Source organism: Lynx rufus, unplaced genomic scaffold (assembly GCF_022079265.1).
Source record: "Lynx rufus isolate CCGP_SWC_20201006 ecotype Redwood Valley unplaced genomic scaffold, mLynRuf1.p SCAF_20, whole genome shotgun sequence".
Lineage (NCBI taxonomy): Eukaryota > Metazoa > Chordata > Mammalia > Carnivora > Felidae > Lynx > Lynx rufus.
Genome location: NW_025814835.1, coordinates 8,357,118 through 8,372,021, shown reverse-complemented (window position 1 = coordinate 8,372,021; position 14,904 = coordinate 8,357,118). Strand labels below are relative to the sequence as shown.

Genomic DNA, 14,904 nt, shown 5'->3' with positions numbered 1-14,904 from the left:
ATTTCAGAAGCTGAAGAAAACCTGCAAGCTTTCAAACCCTCTTACTGGGCAGTTAAGTCCCAGGAAGGGGGTAAGTGTTAGACCTTTGCATCTCGGTGACTGAGTAGGGAATGACAGTTTGTGTCTTCATTATCTCGTTTCCGAAGGCTACTAAGCAGTGCTTTTCAGATGACAATGAACAAAACTCCCCCTCCCACAGGCTGCGCTCACTACTTGTCCATCGTTGCCCTGCTCGGGCTGTTGGACTTGTATACTCCTCTGAATCAACAAAGAAAGCTCATTTGTTTCACTTTGTGAAAACGCTTCATTTTCCCCCTAGACTTTCCATTTCACGCTGTGTGAATTTTATTAAGATCTTTTTCACAGAAGCTAAGTGCTGGCTCTATGGGGCCCTAAGGGATGGCATTCGCAGCCTCTGTAATGTCTGGAGCCTCTTGAGACATTTCTTTTCTACTGAAAACTCCTTGGGGAATCATAGGGAAGAATCCAAAATCTTTGTGGTGCTGGAAGACAGAGTTTGGCCTCGAGAGCATCTCGTGCAAATCTTTTGATGTTACAATCTGAAAACCAACGGCACAGCAGTTCAGTTAATATCCCATATCTCGGTAGTAACATCATATGGATATTGAGTGGGTCTTTCTGGAGGCCTCCAATTATTTTTAAAAGCTGGCTTAAAATATTAATTAGAAATATTTTTCATTTTAGAATTGGTCTCTGTTAATAAAATTTACCTGTAATCCTATTGCCTTAATAAAGTGTCAGTGGCTTTATTCCAATAAAGTTATGTTTTAGAAAGGTAATTACAATTAAGTAATTGAAAATTTTAATTCTGATTTTTCCTCATGAATGTTCATAATAAGAATTTTTAATGTTGTTATATCCTCTCGGAAATGACATAGTAATTGCTGTATAACAGTCCATCAGAGAAAAATACTAAAATTACTCCACTCATTTCTCTCATTAGTCTTCCAACTATCATAAGGATCTTATGAGACGGGCTCTATTATTTCTCCTATGTTAGAGCTGTGGAAAGGAGGTATAGGGAAGTTATTTAACTTGCCCAAGTTCACAGTGCTGGTAAGTGGCAAAGTCAAAATTTAAACCAAAAATTCTCATATCCAAATAGGGTCTCCTTTATGCCATGTTGTTTCTTAAGATGCACAAGATTTACCTAAGGGTTACGCAGTGTAAATAACAGCTTCAGCCTATGTATGCAAGTCCATAAACTATAAAATGTATAGTCTTCTTGGTTCCTACTACAGCGAGTATAAAATTGCAGACTTTTCTTAAGTTCTTTAAATGTCAAGAGCCATCACAGCTTGGAAACAGCGTTATGATAACACAAATGTGAAAATCCTCAAAGAAAACGACTATTTGCTTTCATTAGTAAGAACTGGTAACAGGTGAACTTCAGTAACTGAAGCCTTTGGTGTCTGTTTCTGTGCAGTGTCGTGAACACTTCATCCTTCAAAACCCAGCTAGACATGAGTTTTTACCCTTAGTTCCATCTCATGTACCATTTAAAGGGGTGCTTGTTGGTTGGTTGTTTTGGTCAAGGATGAATCCGCTTCACTAACAGCCATGAAAGTCAAGGAGGAGGGTAACCACAGGGCGAGGGCATCTTTTACATGGAGAACTGTTACGCACTTGAACACATGAAGACCCATCTCTTTCCCTATCTCTATTCTCACAGAATGTGTGACACAGGAGAAGGACTATTCACTTTTCAAACAAGGGAAGGAGAAATGATCTATCAGAAGGTCCATTCTGCGACACTGGCCATAGCTGAGCAGCATGAAAGATTAATGCTAGAAATGGAACAGAAAGCCCGGGTAAGGCTCCTTCCTCGGTAACCTAACAGTTGAATGTCGCTGAGGTCTGATGCACATCGTGTATATGTGGGCCCATTCACATCAGCACCCCTGTGTCCACCCCACCCAGGCCCGAGCTCACCCCAGCTACCGAATCTCATCCCTCTAATGCCCTATTCAGCATATGCCAAAAAAGGAGTTATTTGTGGCCACTAGCAGGGAGTCCTACACTCCATGCTTCTCTCAAGGAGGGGTGCGGTGCCTAGAGAATGAAATACAAAGCAATGCTGTCTGCATATTGCCGCACACAGTTGGACAATCAGAGATTCAGATGTGGGCCCAAAATAACCAGCAAAATTAAGTTACTACAAGAAAGGACTCCACTTTCTTTTTGTCTTTGTATTTGTCCTAGATTCTCTGAAGCTTCTCGCTCTTTCTCTGTTTCAGAGCCAATAATAAAATACTTGCAGAAGGAACTTACACTGTTTACCAACAGAATGATTTGTCTGTTACCCTGTTCTGGAACCATGCTAGAGTTTTTGGTCTAGCTAGGGAGCAGTTTAGTACAGAATCTGAAATAGTAACTCGTACAAGTAACAGAAAAAATTGTAAGCTTTACTACCAACTTCTCTGAAAAGCAAACAACGGAATGACTGTTGGCCATAATCTTAAGAGTTGGCGATTCTGTCTTTCTTCAGGATTTACAGAGATGCATTAAATTTCATTTGGGAGAGGACAGGCAGAGTTTGGGGAAATAAGTGGGTCACTCACCAGAAGGACACTCATACTTCTGTCCCAGGTTAAAGATTACAGAGTTCTATAGGTAGTATTATATTTATTGTGATTTTTTTAAATTCTCCATTACATAGTATTTTGACACATAGAAAACTACCTTTTAAATATAAGAAAACAAAAAAGTGATTTAATGTATAATCTTATGTTATTCTTAGCGCATTTCTAATTTTTCTCAATGCTACATACACATTTTTATCTCTTCATCTAGAATATGCTTTAAAGAACTTTCCTAATACCTAAGTGTAGCAAGTGAAAACCAGGCTTACACGGGACATTTGGTCTTTCACAGGGGTGAATTACACCACTTCATCCCTTGATGAACATTAAGGCTTGAACGTTAGTAGGATTATTAATAGGATTGTGTGTTTAATTGAAGAAGCATTAATAAGACATTGATATCACTTAGTCTTGTAGAAAGTTTTGGGTTACATTTAAGCCATTGTAACAGTTATCTAATTAATGTGACATTTTTCCAGTGGCTTAAATCACTGAGAAATTAGAACTACCAGATTTCAAATTATTTCTGAATCTGATGTTTGCAACCAAAATTAACGGTTCTAATGTCATTTGCTATTAGTTAACAGTTAGCAGTTAGCTACACTTAACAGTCGTAGTTCTTTACGTAGAGCTGTTCTGAACAGGCAAAATGCTCTCGAGTAAAGTCATTGAATGGTTTTGTCTCAAAGGAAATTCCAAGAGCTCTTTCACACCACCCTACTGTTGACTATCAGGGAAAGCACTCAGTATGTGTCCTGGGTTCACATCCCAATTCCACCCTTTACCGGATACGCCATCTTGGGCATCCTGGGTTATTAACTTCCAAATGTTTCATTTGCCTTTATCTGTAAAATGAGGACGTAACAGTTCTACCGATTTGGCCGTTATGAGGTATCTGCATTAAAATCTGCAAAGTGCTGAGAACAGACCTGGCACACGGCAAGTGCCACGAAAGCTTCATTATTATAACAGCGATCCATCTGTAGGAGTGATTTTGAATAATTATAAGACTTGCAATGTTTGTGAAGACACTAAATTGTTATTCCCACCCGTAGCTAAATAATATCTTTCAAATCCCTTCTGAGTATGTCTAACAATCTTGTGCCAAAAAATTTGCAAAACAAAATTGAATTCACATTTGCTCTTGATGCTGTGGTATGTGATAAACATGATAATGTCCCGTGCAGCTGAGAGGCAAATCCCCCGAGCGGAGCCATGCGATTGCTGTCAAGGGGTTAGAACCCAGCAGTCCACTTACTAAGATCTCAGGCTGTCTCCAGCTGGAGGGGTGCACCGTGGACCTTGGTGCTTGGAGATGGAAGGACAAGTGGGACAGGAGTTAAACTGCAGGCTCAGTACGGCTCCACCAAAGAAACTAACTATTTCTAGAAATCACAAAATCAGAGACTCCGTCAGTTTGGTGCACACATGCGAATGGAGCGTTTGGTTTAATTTCAAAAACAATTGCACAGCTATGCTTTTCTCTGAAGGTTCATGCTAATAAGACTCTTCCATATCTAGTCCATTTTTCAAGGTAAACCCAGCTGGTGGTTTTCAGAGGGCATGCTATCCCAACTCAACTGCCCAGATTCCTCAAATTCTGGGACCATATGTAAAGATCGCCAGGTCTCCCGGGCATCATTTTTACTTTTTATTTTAAGAGACTACCTCTATATGCACAAATCTCTTTTTTTTTAATGTTTGTTTGTTTGTTTGTTTACTCTGAGAGAGATGGAGACAGCGCTAGCAGGAACAGAGAGAGAGGGAGAGAGAGAATCCCAAGCAGGCTCCGTGCTGTCAGCACAGAGCCCAACGCAAGGCTGGAACTCACAAACTGCGAGATCATGCCTGAGCCGAAATCAGGAGTCGGTTGCTTAACCTATGAGCCCCTGCATGCACACATCTCTTTGAAAAAAGAAGTTCCAACAACTCTGAAATAGTACTTAAATACCCTCTAACTCTTCATTTGCTTATTTAAATTAAATGAAGGCCTATGCAAAAGTGTAACCTAGGAGTTGGAAAGGTACCCCAAAACCTCAGCTGTAAAAATGATGCACTTTATTTATTATGTATCTAGCACAGAGTAAGAAGATGACGCTCCTCATTGGCTTCTGGTTCTAAAAATGGCCCGTGTGAGCTTATTATTGAGCACATAGAAAATGTTTACAGATTTTTAATGTGATTTAAGAGATTTTACAAAATCAAATTGCTAACCAGCTATATAAGCAATAAATGCCCCAAACATTGTTATTCAGGCTACTGATGCATTCATTTCCATCCTTTCAAAGAGAGATGATTTAACAGTGTTACTGTTTTATAGATAAAACATTTGAAAGAGAAATGATGTCTCAACAACCATTTCTTAACTGAAACAGAGGGAATTCAATATAATCATTTGGCATCACATGTATAAAACCTTGGTTTGCCCTTGTTTATTACCTTCTTGGTGGGGACACAAGAATAAACATGTTTTGACCTATCTCCATAATCTAAGTTAGGCAGCATTTCTACTCTTGTTTAATCGTGTATCTAGAAGAATTTCCCAGCATTGTGAACAAAATAGTACATTTGCACTCTAGAATACTGGATAACAAGAATCATTAAATTGGTAAGGCTATTAAAAAATATTTTTATTTAGGGGCGCCTGGGTGACTCGGTGAAGTGTCCGACTTCAGCCCAGGTCATGAGCTCACGGTCTGTGGGTTCGAGCCCCATGTCTGGCTCTGTGCTGACCGACCAGAGCCTGCAGCCTGCTTCAGTTTCTGTGTCTTCCTCTCTCTCTGCCTCTCCCCAGCTCGTGTTCTGTCTCTCTGTCTCTCAAAAATAAACATTAAAACAATTTTTTTAGTATATTTTTATTTCCTTCACTGAGAAAGGTAACGGAAGAGTTAATGACGGTTAACCTGATCCAAGAAGTTTTTAAGTAGAGTTTAGCCATCAAATACCCACTCACAGCTTTGTAAACTGGTTACTCTACTCAGAATGTTGCTTGGACGTATCTGGAATACAAGAGAAGAGCAAGAAAGTTTTCTCTCAAGTGACCCAGAAGTTTGTGGGACCAAGTAATTTACACTGCCCAAGTAAGATAATCTCATTACTTTTACTCCTTGAAATAGCACACATTTTCCATGCCTTTCCATGCCATCGAAATTTTTCTAGATAGATTGACAAGATGACACCATCACAAAATTTTGGTCACTGTTACTTTAAACACCTCTTGAGCTCATTCGTACGGTCATGACAGTGGACCCTAACTGATTTCTTAGATCACCAACTTATTGGGAGGCCCTGAGGTAAGCCGCCATGAAGAATGATTTCTGCACTACAAGAAGACACGCTTCCCCTTTTGCATTTAGATGTGGACCTTCCGCTTCTCGCTCTTCTGTCCAAGTGGGGATCAGAAAGTGGTCATACAAGGAGATAGCAATCCTCTGTATTTTCTTTACTTGTTAACCCCAAAACAGTTTTATTTCAGAAAACAGTTTTGGTTTTTGGGGGTGCTTGGGATATTTGAGCCATGGTACTAATTTTGAACTAGGGCTATTTCTGAAGGATTCACCAAGATTCACATATCCGAGGCAATTATTAAACCTGGATGTTTAAGTAAATGTCACCTCTACAATTTGTTTCCATTTCTTGGAGATCATTCTTGTTCTTAGAACTGCCAGAGTTCTTGAAATGCTATTACTAAAAGCATTTATAGGTGCTCTACCCCACATGTGCAACATTATCAGGGAAATTTTTCTTGTCTTTGTGATAGAAGCCATCCATCAGAAACCATATCACAAATGTGCCCTTGTGATTCAGCCTGGTGAGGCTGAAATCATCCAAAATGACAAGGCCTCAAATTCCCTGAAATAATTTAATTTTCATAGATCTGTTACACATGTGCACACACACACACACACACACAATATGAAAAGAAGTCCTTTTTTCCATTTGGTTTTTGTGTTCATAAGCTTTACATGTGTTATAAAATCCCATAGGTAAGGAGCAATTGAGAAGACATGAATAATTTTCTTTATTGAATTTTCCTGATACCTTACAAAAAATGAGTAAGTGAAAGGAAAGGGGCATTGTCATTAGTAACTTCTAACCTTGCAACATTGAGAGTGATTTACAAGCCTATTTGTAGATGAACAGCCTTCCATAATAAGAATTACAGTGTATCCTTTAAAAAAGTGTTTGGAACATTCCTATTTCCAATAGTTTTTGCCACCTGGTCACCAGAAGAGCTCTGTGTTAAGGACAAATAGCATCAATATTATTAAAATACCAGCAAGACAGCAACCCTATTCCAAGGCCCCAGACGCCACCGGCAGGGCTGGCTGAGTGCGCTGCTGTCCAAAGCTATCAGCCCTGCCATCCTAAGCTCTGGTGGATAGAAAAAAAAAAAAGAATAATAGAGTCTTACATAAAACTTCTTGCTTAGAAAACAAAGGGTTTTCCTTCTCTGTTATTTGTCATTTTACGTGCTCTTGTCACTAGAAACATAAGGAATAGAAGCACGTTAAACTCACAGACTTAACAAACTAAACAACCTGACTGTTCCAAGACAGTAAACCTTTTGAACAATAATCATTTAAAAACAAATTCTCCTGTTTCCTGTTCTACTGTCAGATGAAAAGACATTTCTGCCGGAGCAGCATTGTGTTGCACTACCCAGGGTACGCTACCCATTGGGTTACACTACCCATTGTGTACACTACCTATGTACAAGACCCAGGGTGGCTCTGGGGTCTTTGATGGACATTTTGCGATGCTGTCATCTTACCAAGGGCGAAGGCATCTCAGGGAAAGGCAAAGTGCGGAGCCCGGGAGAGATAACGAAGCTGGCTTCATAGAAAACTAATTCCAATAGCGACGAGGAATTAAGGAATCTGCCCTCTTAGAGTTACGGTTTGTCACAAAACTTACCCAAGTGCTGACTACCTCCAGCCCCTGAAATGGTTATTTTTTGTCCTGAATAGTTGCATGAATAGGGAAATACTATTGCATTCCATCAATTCCAAGATGCACATGTCTTTTTTCATATTTCAACATCTCTCAGGTCAAATATGAGTCAGAGTTTAACTGGTAGACCTATTGTTTCACAGTGCTACCTAAAACAGTGTTTTGTCTTTCAGCCGATGGCGTGTTAGAGCGTGCGAAATACCGTAGTACTCGTTTCAAGCAGTGTTGCAAAGACCCCCCCATTGTTATTCCCAGCTGTCGCCAAATAATATATCCTTCAGTTCAAGTACATCTGTCTTTCAAGACCATAAGTACCATGGGCTTATTTATAATTTGTGAAGGAATGACAAAGCCTGAGCTCTATCCTAGACAGTTTGGTTCCCTTCTAGTGAAGGCATTCTTCTTATCACAGTTTACAGGAATCTCCACCTGCTGTGAAAAAATAAATAAATAACTCGTTTTCCTACGTGGAAAAATTTGAAAAATTTGGAAGCATAATACTCTGATGAGGAGAACACAGAAAAATTTTAACACTTTTTGCAACTTCTTTTCTAGGTATATTCATTGAAGTTTAAGAAATTGTAGGAAAAGTTTGAAATTGCGATTTGGGATCACAAGTGATGTGTAATATCTAATATATAGGAAGATGGGCTAATAAATTCATTCTTCAAAGTTCTTCTCATGATCCCATTGCTCAGTACTGTCAGTTATTAATCATAAGACAAGAGCCTTCATTATTAGTGACAGTGGCTGATTCCCTGCTGGGAAATACCATTTGCATATATGTGAAATTTTCTTTTACTGATTGATCACAGACACTGATTATAATGAACCAACACAAGCCCAATTAGAACAAATTATTATAGTTGATAACTAAAGTGGACCTGTGATCCTAATTAATCCATTTACTTACTATTGTTCCAGTGCTCAGAACACTAAATGGAAACACTAAAATGCAGTCTCTAAACACACCGACACAGAAAAATACTCATTTGTGCATAAAGGCACAAATGAGATAGAAATGGTAAGGGGTCAGTCAATGTGTAATTTTTCTAGCAAGTGGTGCTGTAACAATTATAATAGTATAAATTTTATTTATACCGTGTTTTTTCCTTAAAATTTGTTGTAGATGCTCTAGATGCCAGTTCAGAAAATGCATCTTGTGTATATATAGTTTTTTATATTTAATCAACTTGATTAGAGTTGATAATGTGTGAGGAAAATGACTGGCTGACAGAAAAGAGTACAATTTCATGTTAAAAAAACAATTTTGTTATTTGTATTGCTAGAATCAAAGAATAATGGGGAGACTATAAGGATGACTCTCTCTCTCTCTCTCTCTCTCAACTCAGATAGCCTTATTTCTTCATGGGCATACAATCTGCTCGTGCCAATTATGAGAATGAGCTCCTTAAAGAAGAGCAATAGATTTCAAAGGTCAATCGAGATGACTCCTAGTATAAACACATAATTATGGAATGTACACAGACAACACAAAGAATCTGAGTGTCTTTTCTTTGGATAAAATGCAAGAAAGAAAAAAATGCCGGCCAGTATTGGGCCAATCAGAATCCACCACACGGATGTAAGAATTGTGTGGGGAGATACGTAAGCTTACTTGCAAGGAGTGTGAGCATAATTGTCAATTTCTGGGAGTATCCAGTGAATTATTATTTATTCAGTGGATGTATTCGCTGAAGCAGAGCATCACATTGGCTATCCAGGTAGACGTTAGAGAAAGAAAGAGCTGTGTGACCTCGTAGAAGGCATTTACCTTTGCTGTGTCTCAGTTACCTTTTCATGAAAGAGGGAAGGAAGGAGCAAGAATAATATCTACTCAGACTGTTAGGATACCAGCTGGTCTGCAGTGAAAGCCCAGGTATTAGCTAAGTCATGAGATGGGTGGCAAAAGAAAAACGCTGAGCTTTATTTTTAAGTGGGTAAAATTTTATAACCCCTGTTAAAAGTTCATCCCAGCTTTCATTATGTGCAGACTTTGGAAATTGTTTATATAAACTTTAATACATTCTCTAGATAATTTAGATATTACAAAGTCAAGACAGTGAACATTTTATTTACACATGAAATGTCATCTTTCAATATGTAGACATCACGTTTCTTATATTCAGAGAGTAGCTCCCTAAATGCGTCTACTTACAAATAAGAGATTCATAGATAATTGATAGATAAGTAAAGAATATATATATTCTTAAAGACATTACTGGTTACAGATAAGAATGGTTTTCAAAGTATTTATGTATATGTTTGTAATCATTTCTGATGTTATTATAAAGCTCGGCTTTTTTACATTCTATGAAAGTACTTTGATCAATACGTGGTTTAAAACATATAATGGTGACATACATTTTGGTTCAAGTTTAAACCAAAATAACCAGAATAACATTCTGCAAAGTCCAATTCTAAATGACATCTAGCAACTTCCATTAAATGACTAAATGACATCGTGTTTGTTAGTCTTGTGCCAACTCAGCAAGGTATCTTCTAATTCCTTTTCATTTATCTTGAATAAAATGGAAGATTAAGTGTGAGTTGTCCCCTATTGAAAATTAAGTCAAGTCTGTGAAAAACCAATTGCCCGTAAACCTTCAAACTTCAGAGGACTGTTTGAGTAAATCCAAACAGTGCTGAGCTTGGCTGGCTAGAGCTCTCTGGGGTTTCTTTTTCTCTACAGTTTTCAAGTTTGATGAGCTCTTTTCCAAGAACAAATAAACTAAATGTTCCCGACTGGGACTGCACTTGGGTTCACCATTTCCTTGTTAAGCAGCATGACGTGTTTTGGTGACCTCTGACATGGATCTCGCGTGTTACCTTTTCATGTCCCCTGACCTCTCAGAGCTTTGGAGTGCTTCTTCTCTACAGTGTCGTTCCCTATCCAGTTCCTCTGGTCTCAGCCATACCAGGGAACATGTCGACAAAGCCACTCAGGAGATCCATAATCATTTAAAAACAGTGTCTTGGGGCGCCTGGGTGGCGCAGTCGGTTAAGCGTCCGACTTCAGCCAGGTCACGATCTCGCGGTCCGTGAGTTCGAGCCCCGCGTCAGGCTCTGGGCTGATTGCTCAGAGCCTGGAGCCTGTTTCCGATTCTGTGTCTCCCTCTCTCTCTGCCCCTCCCCAATTCATGCTCTGTCTCTCTCTGTCCCAAAAATAAATAAAAACGTTGAAAAAAAAATTTTTTTTTAAATAAATAAATAAAAACAGTGTCTTTTCCCGGCTTATGTTACGCATGTGTGCAAACCCACACGCACACACGCAGCCCACACCCTGCTACCAGCGTTGCTCCCCTGGGTCTCGCCTGTGTCCTGCCTCTCGCACCTGCCCATACTGAACATCTGTGCCACATATTCCTATTTCTTGAATTTTGTACTTCGATTAAGCTCTCAGACTTTTGTCTAAGAACCCGACGGTCTTCACTGTTACTCGTTTGATAGCTCATTTTGGACACCTTTCCACGTCTTGATCACGTATCGCATAGATGCGTCTGTTGTAAGCCCCCTCTCCCATGTAGTAGAGGCAAGAGTGAGCCAGGAGTTTCTACCAAGCCCTTCAGATGGGGCAAACGTTGTGTTCTTCCCTCTAAAAGCATCACATTATGAAATATTAACAACGACACTTGAGGTAGATTATATTAACTTCAGTTCGCAGAGAAAGAAAACTTGAATCTTAAAAAAAAAATGTTTTAAGCGTGTCGCCTGAGGTCAAATGACAAGGCACAGATGGAGTCCGTGGGTGAGAACGGGTGTGCTGACAGCCAAGCATGTGTGCCTAACAACTCCGGGATTGAGCGGCTCTGGTTGTAATGCCCTCCCCTCAACGTTGGAGAGAGGCACACTCGTCCCTGCCTCTGGGCCATGCGGTTGACCTGGTTGGTGCAATTGTCCTCACATCTGCTCCCTGAGGAGAAAGGATCCCGTCATTTATTTCACAGTGATTTGTGTCTGCCAAGATTTAGGGGCCAGGGGCAGGCTGCCCCGAAATGTGCCACTCTGGCATATTGATGATTTTGAATTAAAGCTACTTAAAATCAGCCTGTGCAAGAAGGGCACTCAGACCCTCCTCTGTCCCACTGAAAGCAGGAAGTAAATCTCCTGTGTGAAAGGCGCCCTCCCTGCTCCAGGAAAGAATGGCACCTTCTTGTCACCAGAGATGGGAAATTGGGAGCTGAGAAGGCCGCATAAACACCCCCTGATTGCTTCTTACTCATTTACTGCCTTAGCCCAAATTTGGTTTAGAATTCCTTATTTTTTTTAATTTTTATTTATTTATTTGTTGAGAGAGACAGAGAGAGAGCAAGCCGGGAGGGTCAGAGAGAGAAGGAAAGAAAAATCTCAAGCAGGAGCCACACTATCGTGCAGAGCCCGATGCGGGGCTTGAACTCACAAACTGTGACCTCGCGACCTGAGCTGAAACCAAGAGTCTTATGCTTAACTGGCTGAGCCACCCAGGCGCCCCCAGAAGTCCTTACTAATTGAAGCTTCCTAAGTTAACGTCTCTTTGTCCCGTCAGTTGCTCACAGATTTATTGTGTCTTTGTCTAAAAAGTATAAAATCTACCTGCCTTGACCATTTCGTTGGGTCTCAGTTTCATTATTGGGCCTCCGTGCACACGTAATACAACTTTGGGGTTTTTTATCTGCAAATCTGTCTCAGGTAAATTTAACTCTTAGTCCGGCTAGAAGACCTCGAAAGGTAGGGAAGGCATCTTTTCTTCTCTTCAACATCATGGTCTTTGAAGTCTCAGAGACATCATTCACTGCCTATGTCACCATGAAAAAATTATATTATCCCTCTGAGTCTCATTTTCCTTGACTGTAAAGTTCAGATGGCGTGATTATTGACAATTTATGTGGATATTAAACAACATCTGAAATCAGTTTGCACGTTGCCAGGCACATAGGGAATGACTCATAAATGTTAACCTGTAAATGCTACCTTTTTCCTCCCACAATTGTTGAGATTTATACCTCGAGTGCTAATAAGGCTTTCAATTTTCTAGTCAATTATTGGGCAGATACAGACCAAAAGTAAAGTTGGTTAGCAGGTTTTTTTTTAATAGAGAGATGAATTTATGTAGGGGGACACAAATTAGCATTAATGTTTATCACAGGGGGAGGCAGAATCTCAAAATAGCAAAGGGAGATTGCAAAAGGCAATTAGGTAACCTGGATAATTATTTTGGCAAAAGCAGGAAAAGGTGCTGTGGCCAGTACCGGAATCCCAAAGTTTCCAGGACCTACCTGCTTCTTTTTGGCAGGGTGGGTGCTTTGAAAGTATAGAGCTGTATTCTTATATATTGTAACATGTTGGAGAGGAAGCTCATTTTCCCCCAGAGATCAACATCAAAGTCCAAAAAGCAGTGGACTAAGAAATCAAGAGAACTGTTTCCTATTAGAGGTTCTATAGTTGGGATTTTACCGTGAGCAAATCCCTGAGTTTTGGGGGTTGTGATTTTTTTCCATCTGTAAAACGAGAACGGCTGGATCCTCTAAGAAGGGTTCAAACGTTGAATTACGTGGCCCGCCCGCATGGTAAGCTTGGGCTTTGTCCAAACATGGCAGTTCAGAGTAGTCAGACTTCCAGAGTAACTCAGGACAGGTGGAGGGAAGAGGACAGGTAGAGGCCATCTAAGGCATAGCCAAAACAGACATAATGTCATGTCTACGTTGCCTTATTCATCAAATCAGTCACTGGTCAGCCGAGATTTAAGAGGAGGGAGCCCATCACCCTGTATCTGAATGCAGCCATCTTCAATCCTCCACACAAATAATGCATATGGAATACCACCTGGGATACGATTCCATTGAAAGACATTGCACAGAATGGCTTGATAGGTCATGAGCATACTCAATACCTGGTTTTGAAGAACAACTGAGGAATGGATTCTCTGATGTGTAGAAGATTAAAAATCTGAGGTATGATGGACAAGATAGGTACCTTTGGCAGAGATCGGGAGAACGTAGACATTCAGGTTTTCAAACACAGATTTTTCACTTTTCTGAATTAGATATTGAAGTAGAATAAAAAGAAACTAAAGAAACAAGTGAAGAACTAGAAGGTTAAAGGTTACCTGTGATTTGAAAACCGTGAAGACCAAGAAGTAGAGAAATGAGGTGAAGAAACAATTGGTGATTCGGATGAGAATTTTATGGAGGAAATTCTCAACTTATTTGTTTCCAGGAGAAAAATATGTTTACTGTGTTTCCATGGTGCTTAAGACTGACCATTTAGGAAGAAATATGTTTCCCAGAATTAAAAAATAGAAGGAAAAGTAATTTGGGGAAGGTGAATTGACCACGGATGGTGTATTGTATACTAATAAACAAATCACAATATATTAGAACAATAAAGTGTAGACAGAAGTGTGATTAATAGGAGATTGGCTTTATGGATTAATTGATGTTTATTAATGGGCATTGCTCACACTAACTAAAGACGTTATGTGTTGGAATTCAGTTTATACCTCACATGAGAAATTGGCTTTAAAGGTGAAAGCCCTTTTGTCCCAGTGCTAATTTCGTAAAATGAGCTTTGCCTCTATTCCTTACAGGAGTGGATATTTAGTATGTATCCTGATACTTGGTAACAGGCATAGCCCCACACACAGCTCCAAATGTTAGGTCTGGGGAAAATCCAGAAGTGTGTGTGGTTAACAAACACCCCAAAGGTTCTGGAAAGCACCACCCTATTATAACCCAGAAACCTGGCTTCTCCCCCACTCCCTCCACCTACCAACCATAGGCTGTTGGTGTGGTTAGCATATCTGTTTTCACGATAGGAAGGAAAATTTCGAACTATCCCACAATTTGAAAAAATCTATAAATTGGTTACAGTGTTGCTACTGAAAGCCATCTTTAAAAAAAATAACCTTTAGCAGGGCCAGACTTTCAAGTTCACTGAGTAGGGCGCTTTGGTGGCAAGTCATAGCGGTTGTAGAAATGCCTCACTGCTGAAAATGTGGAATCACATCAAAACATTCACGCCCTTTGGCTTCCTCTTCCATTAAAATGGAGAAACCTCGCAGCTTTATATGGCTTTAAAGAGCCTGTTACAGCCTATCAGGTCCTTTCCTGATCACGTCTTCAGTGGAGGGTGGGAACCTGGATACAAAGTATGGGAAGGGCCAGAGGCGGGGCGGTGCGGTGGGAAAAGGCACCCGCATGGAGCGAACAGGTCTCTAAGCTCACACCTGAGCTTAGACGTGATCTTCGCACCTCCCCCTTCTGCCAAGAGTCAGGTATTCAATCAGGAGGAAATGTGAGGTTTTATTGATTAGAGGATTTCCCGTTGCCCATCAGAAAGTGAACATTTGCTCAGATTGCGTCAGGGAAAT

The 14,904-nt window shown here is 40.0% G+C and overlaps 1 protein-coding gene across 1 annotated transcript in view; it reads left to right on the top strand.

Annotated features, from left to right (window-relative positions):
* The window catches only part of DOK6 (docking protein 6), a 361,914-nt gene that overhangs the window by 284,487 nt on the left and 62,523 nt on the right, over positions 1 to 14,904 (top strand). Inside the window, exon 6 of the mRNA XM_047086483.1 lies at positions 1,694 to 1,832. Coding sequence (XP_046942439.1) covers positions 1,694 to 1,832 — 139 coding nt within the window. The remainder of the gene's footprint in view (positions 1 to 1,693; positions 1,833 to 14,904) is intronic.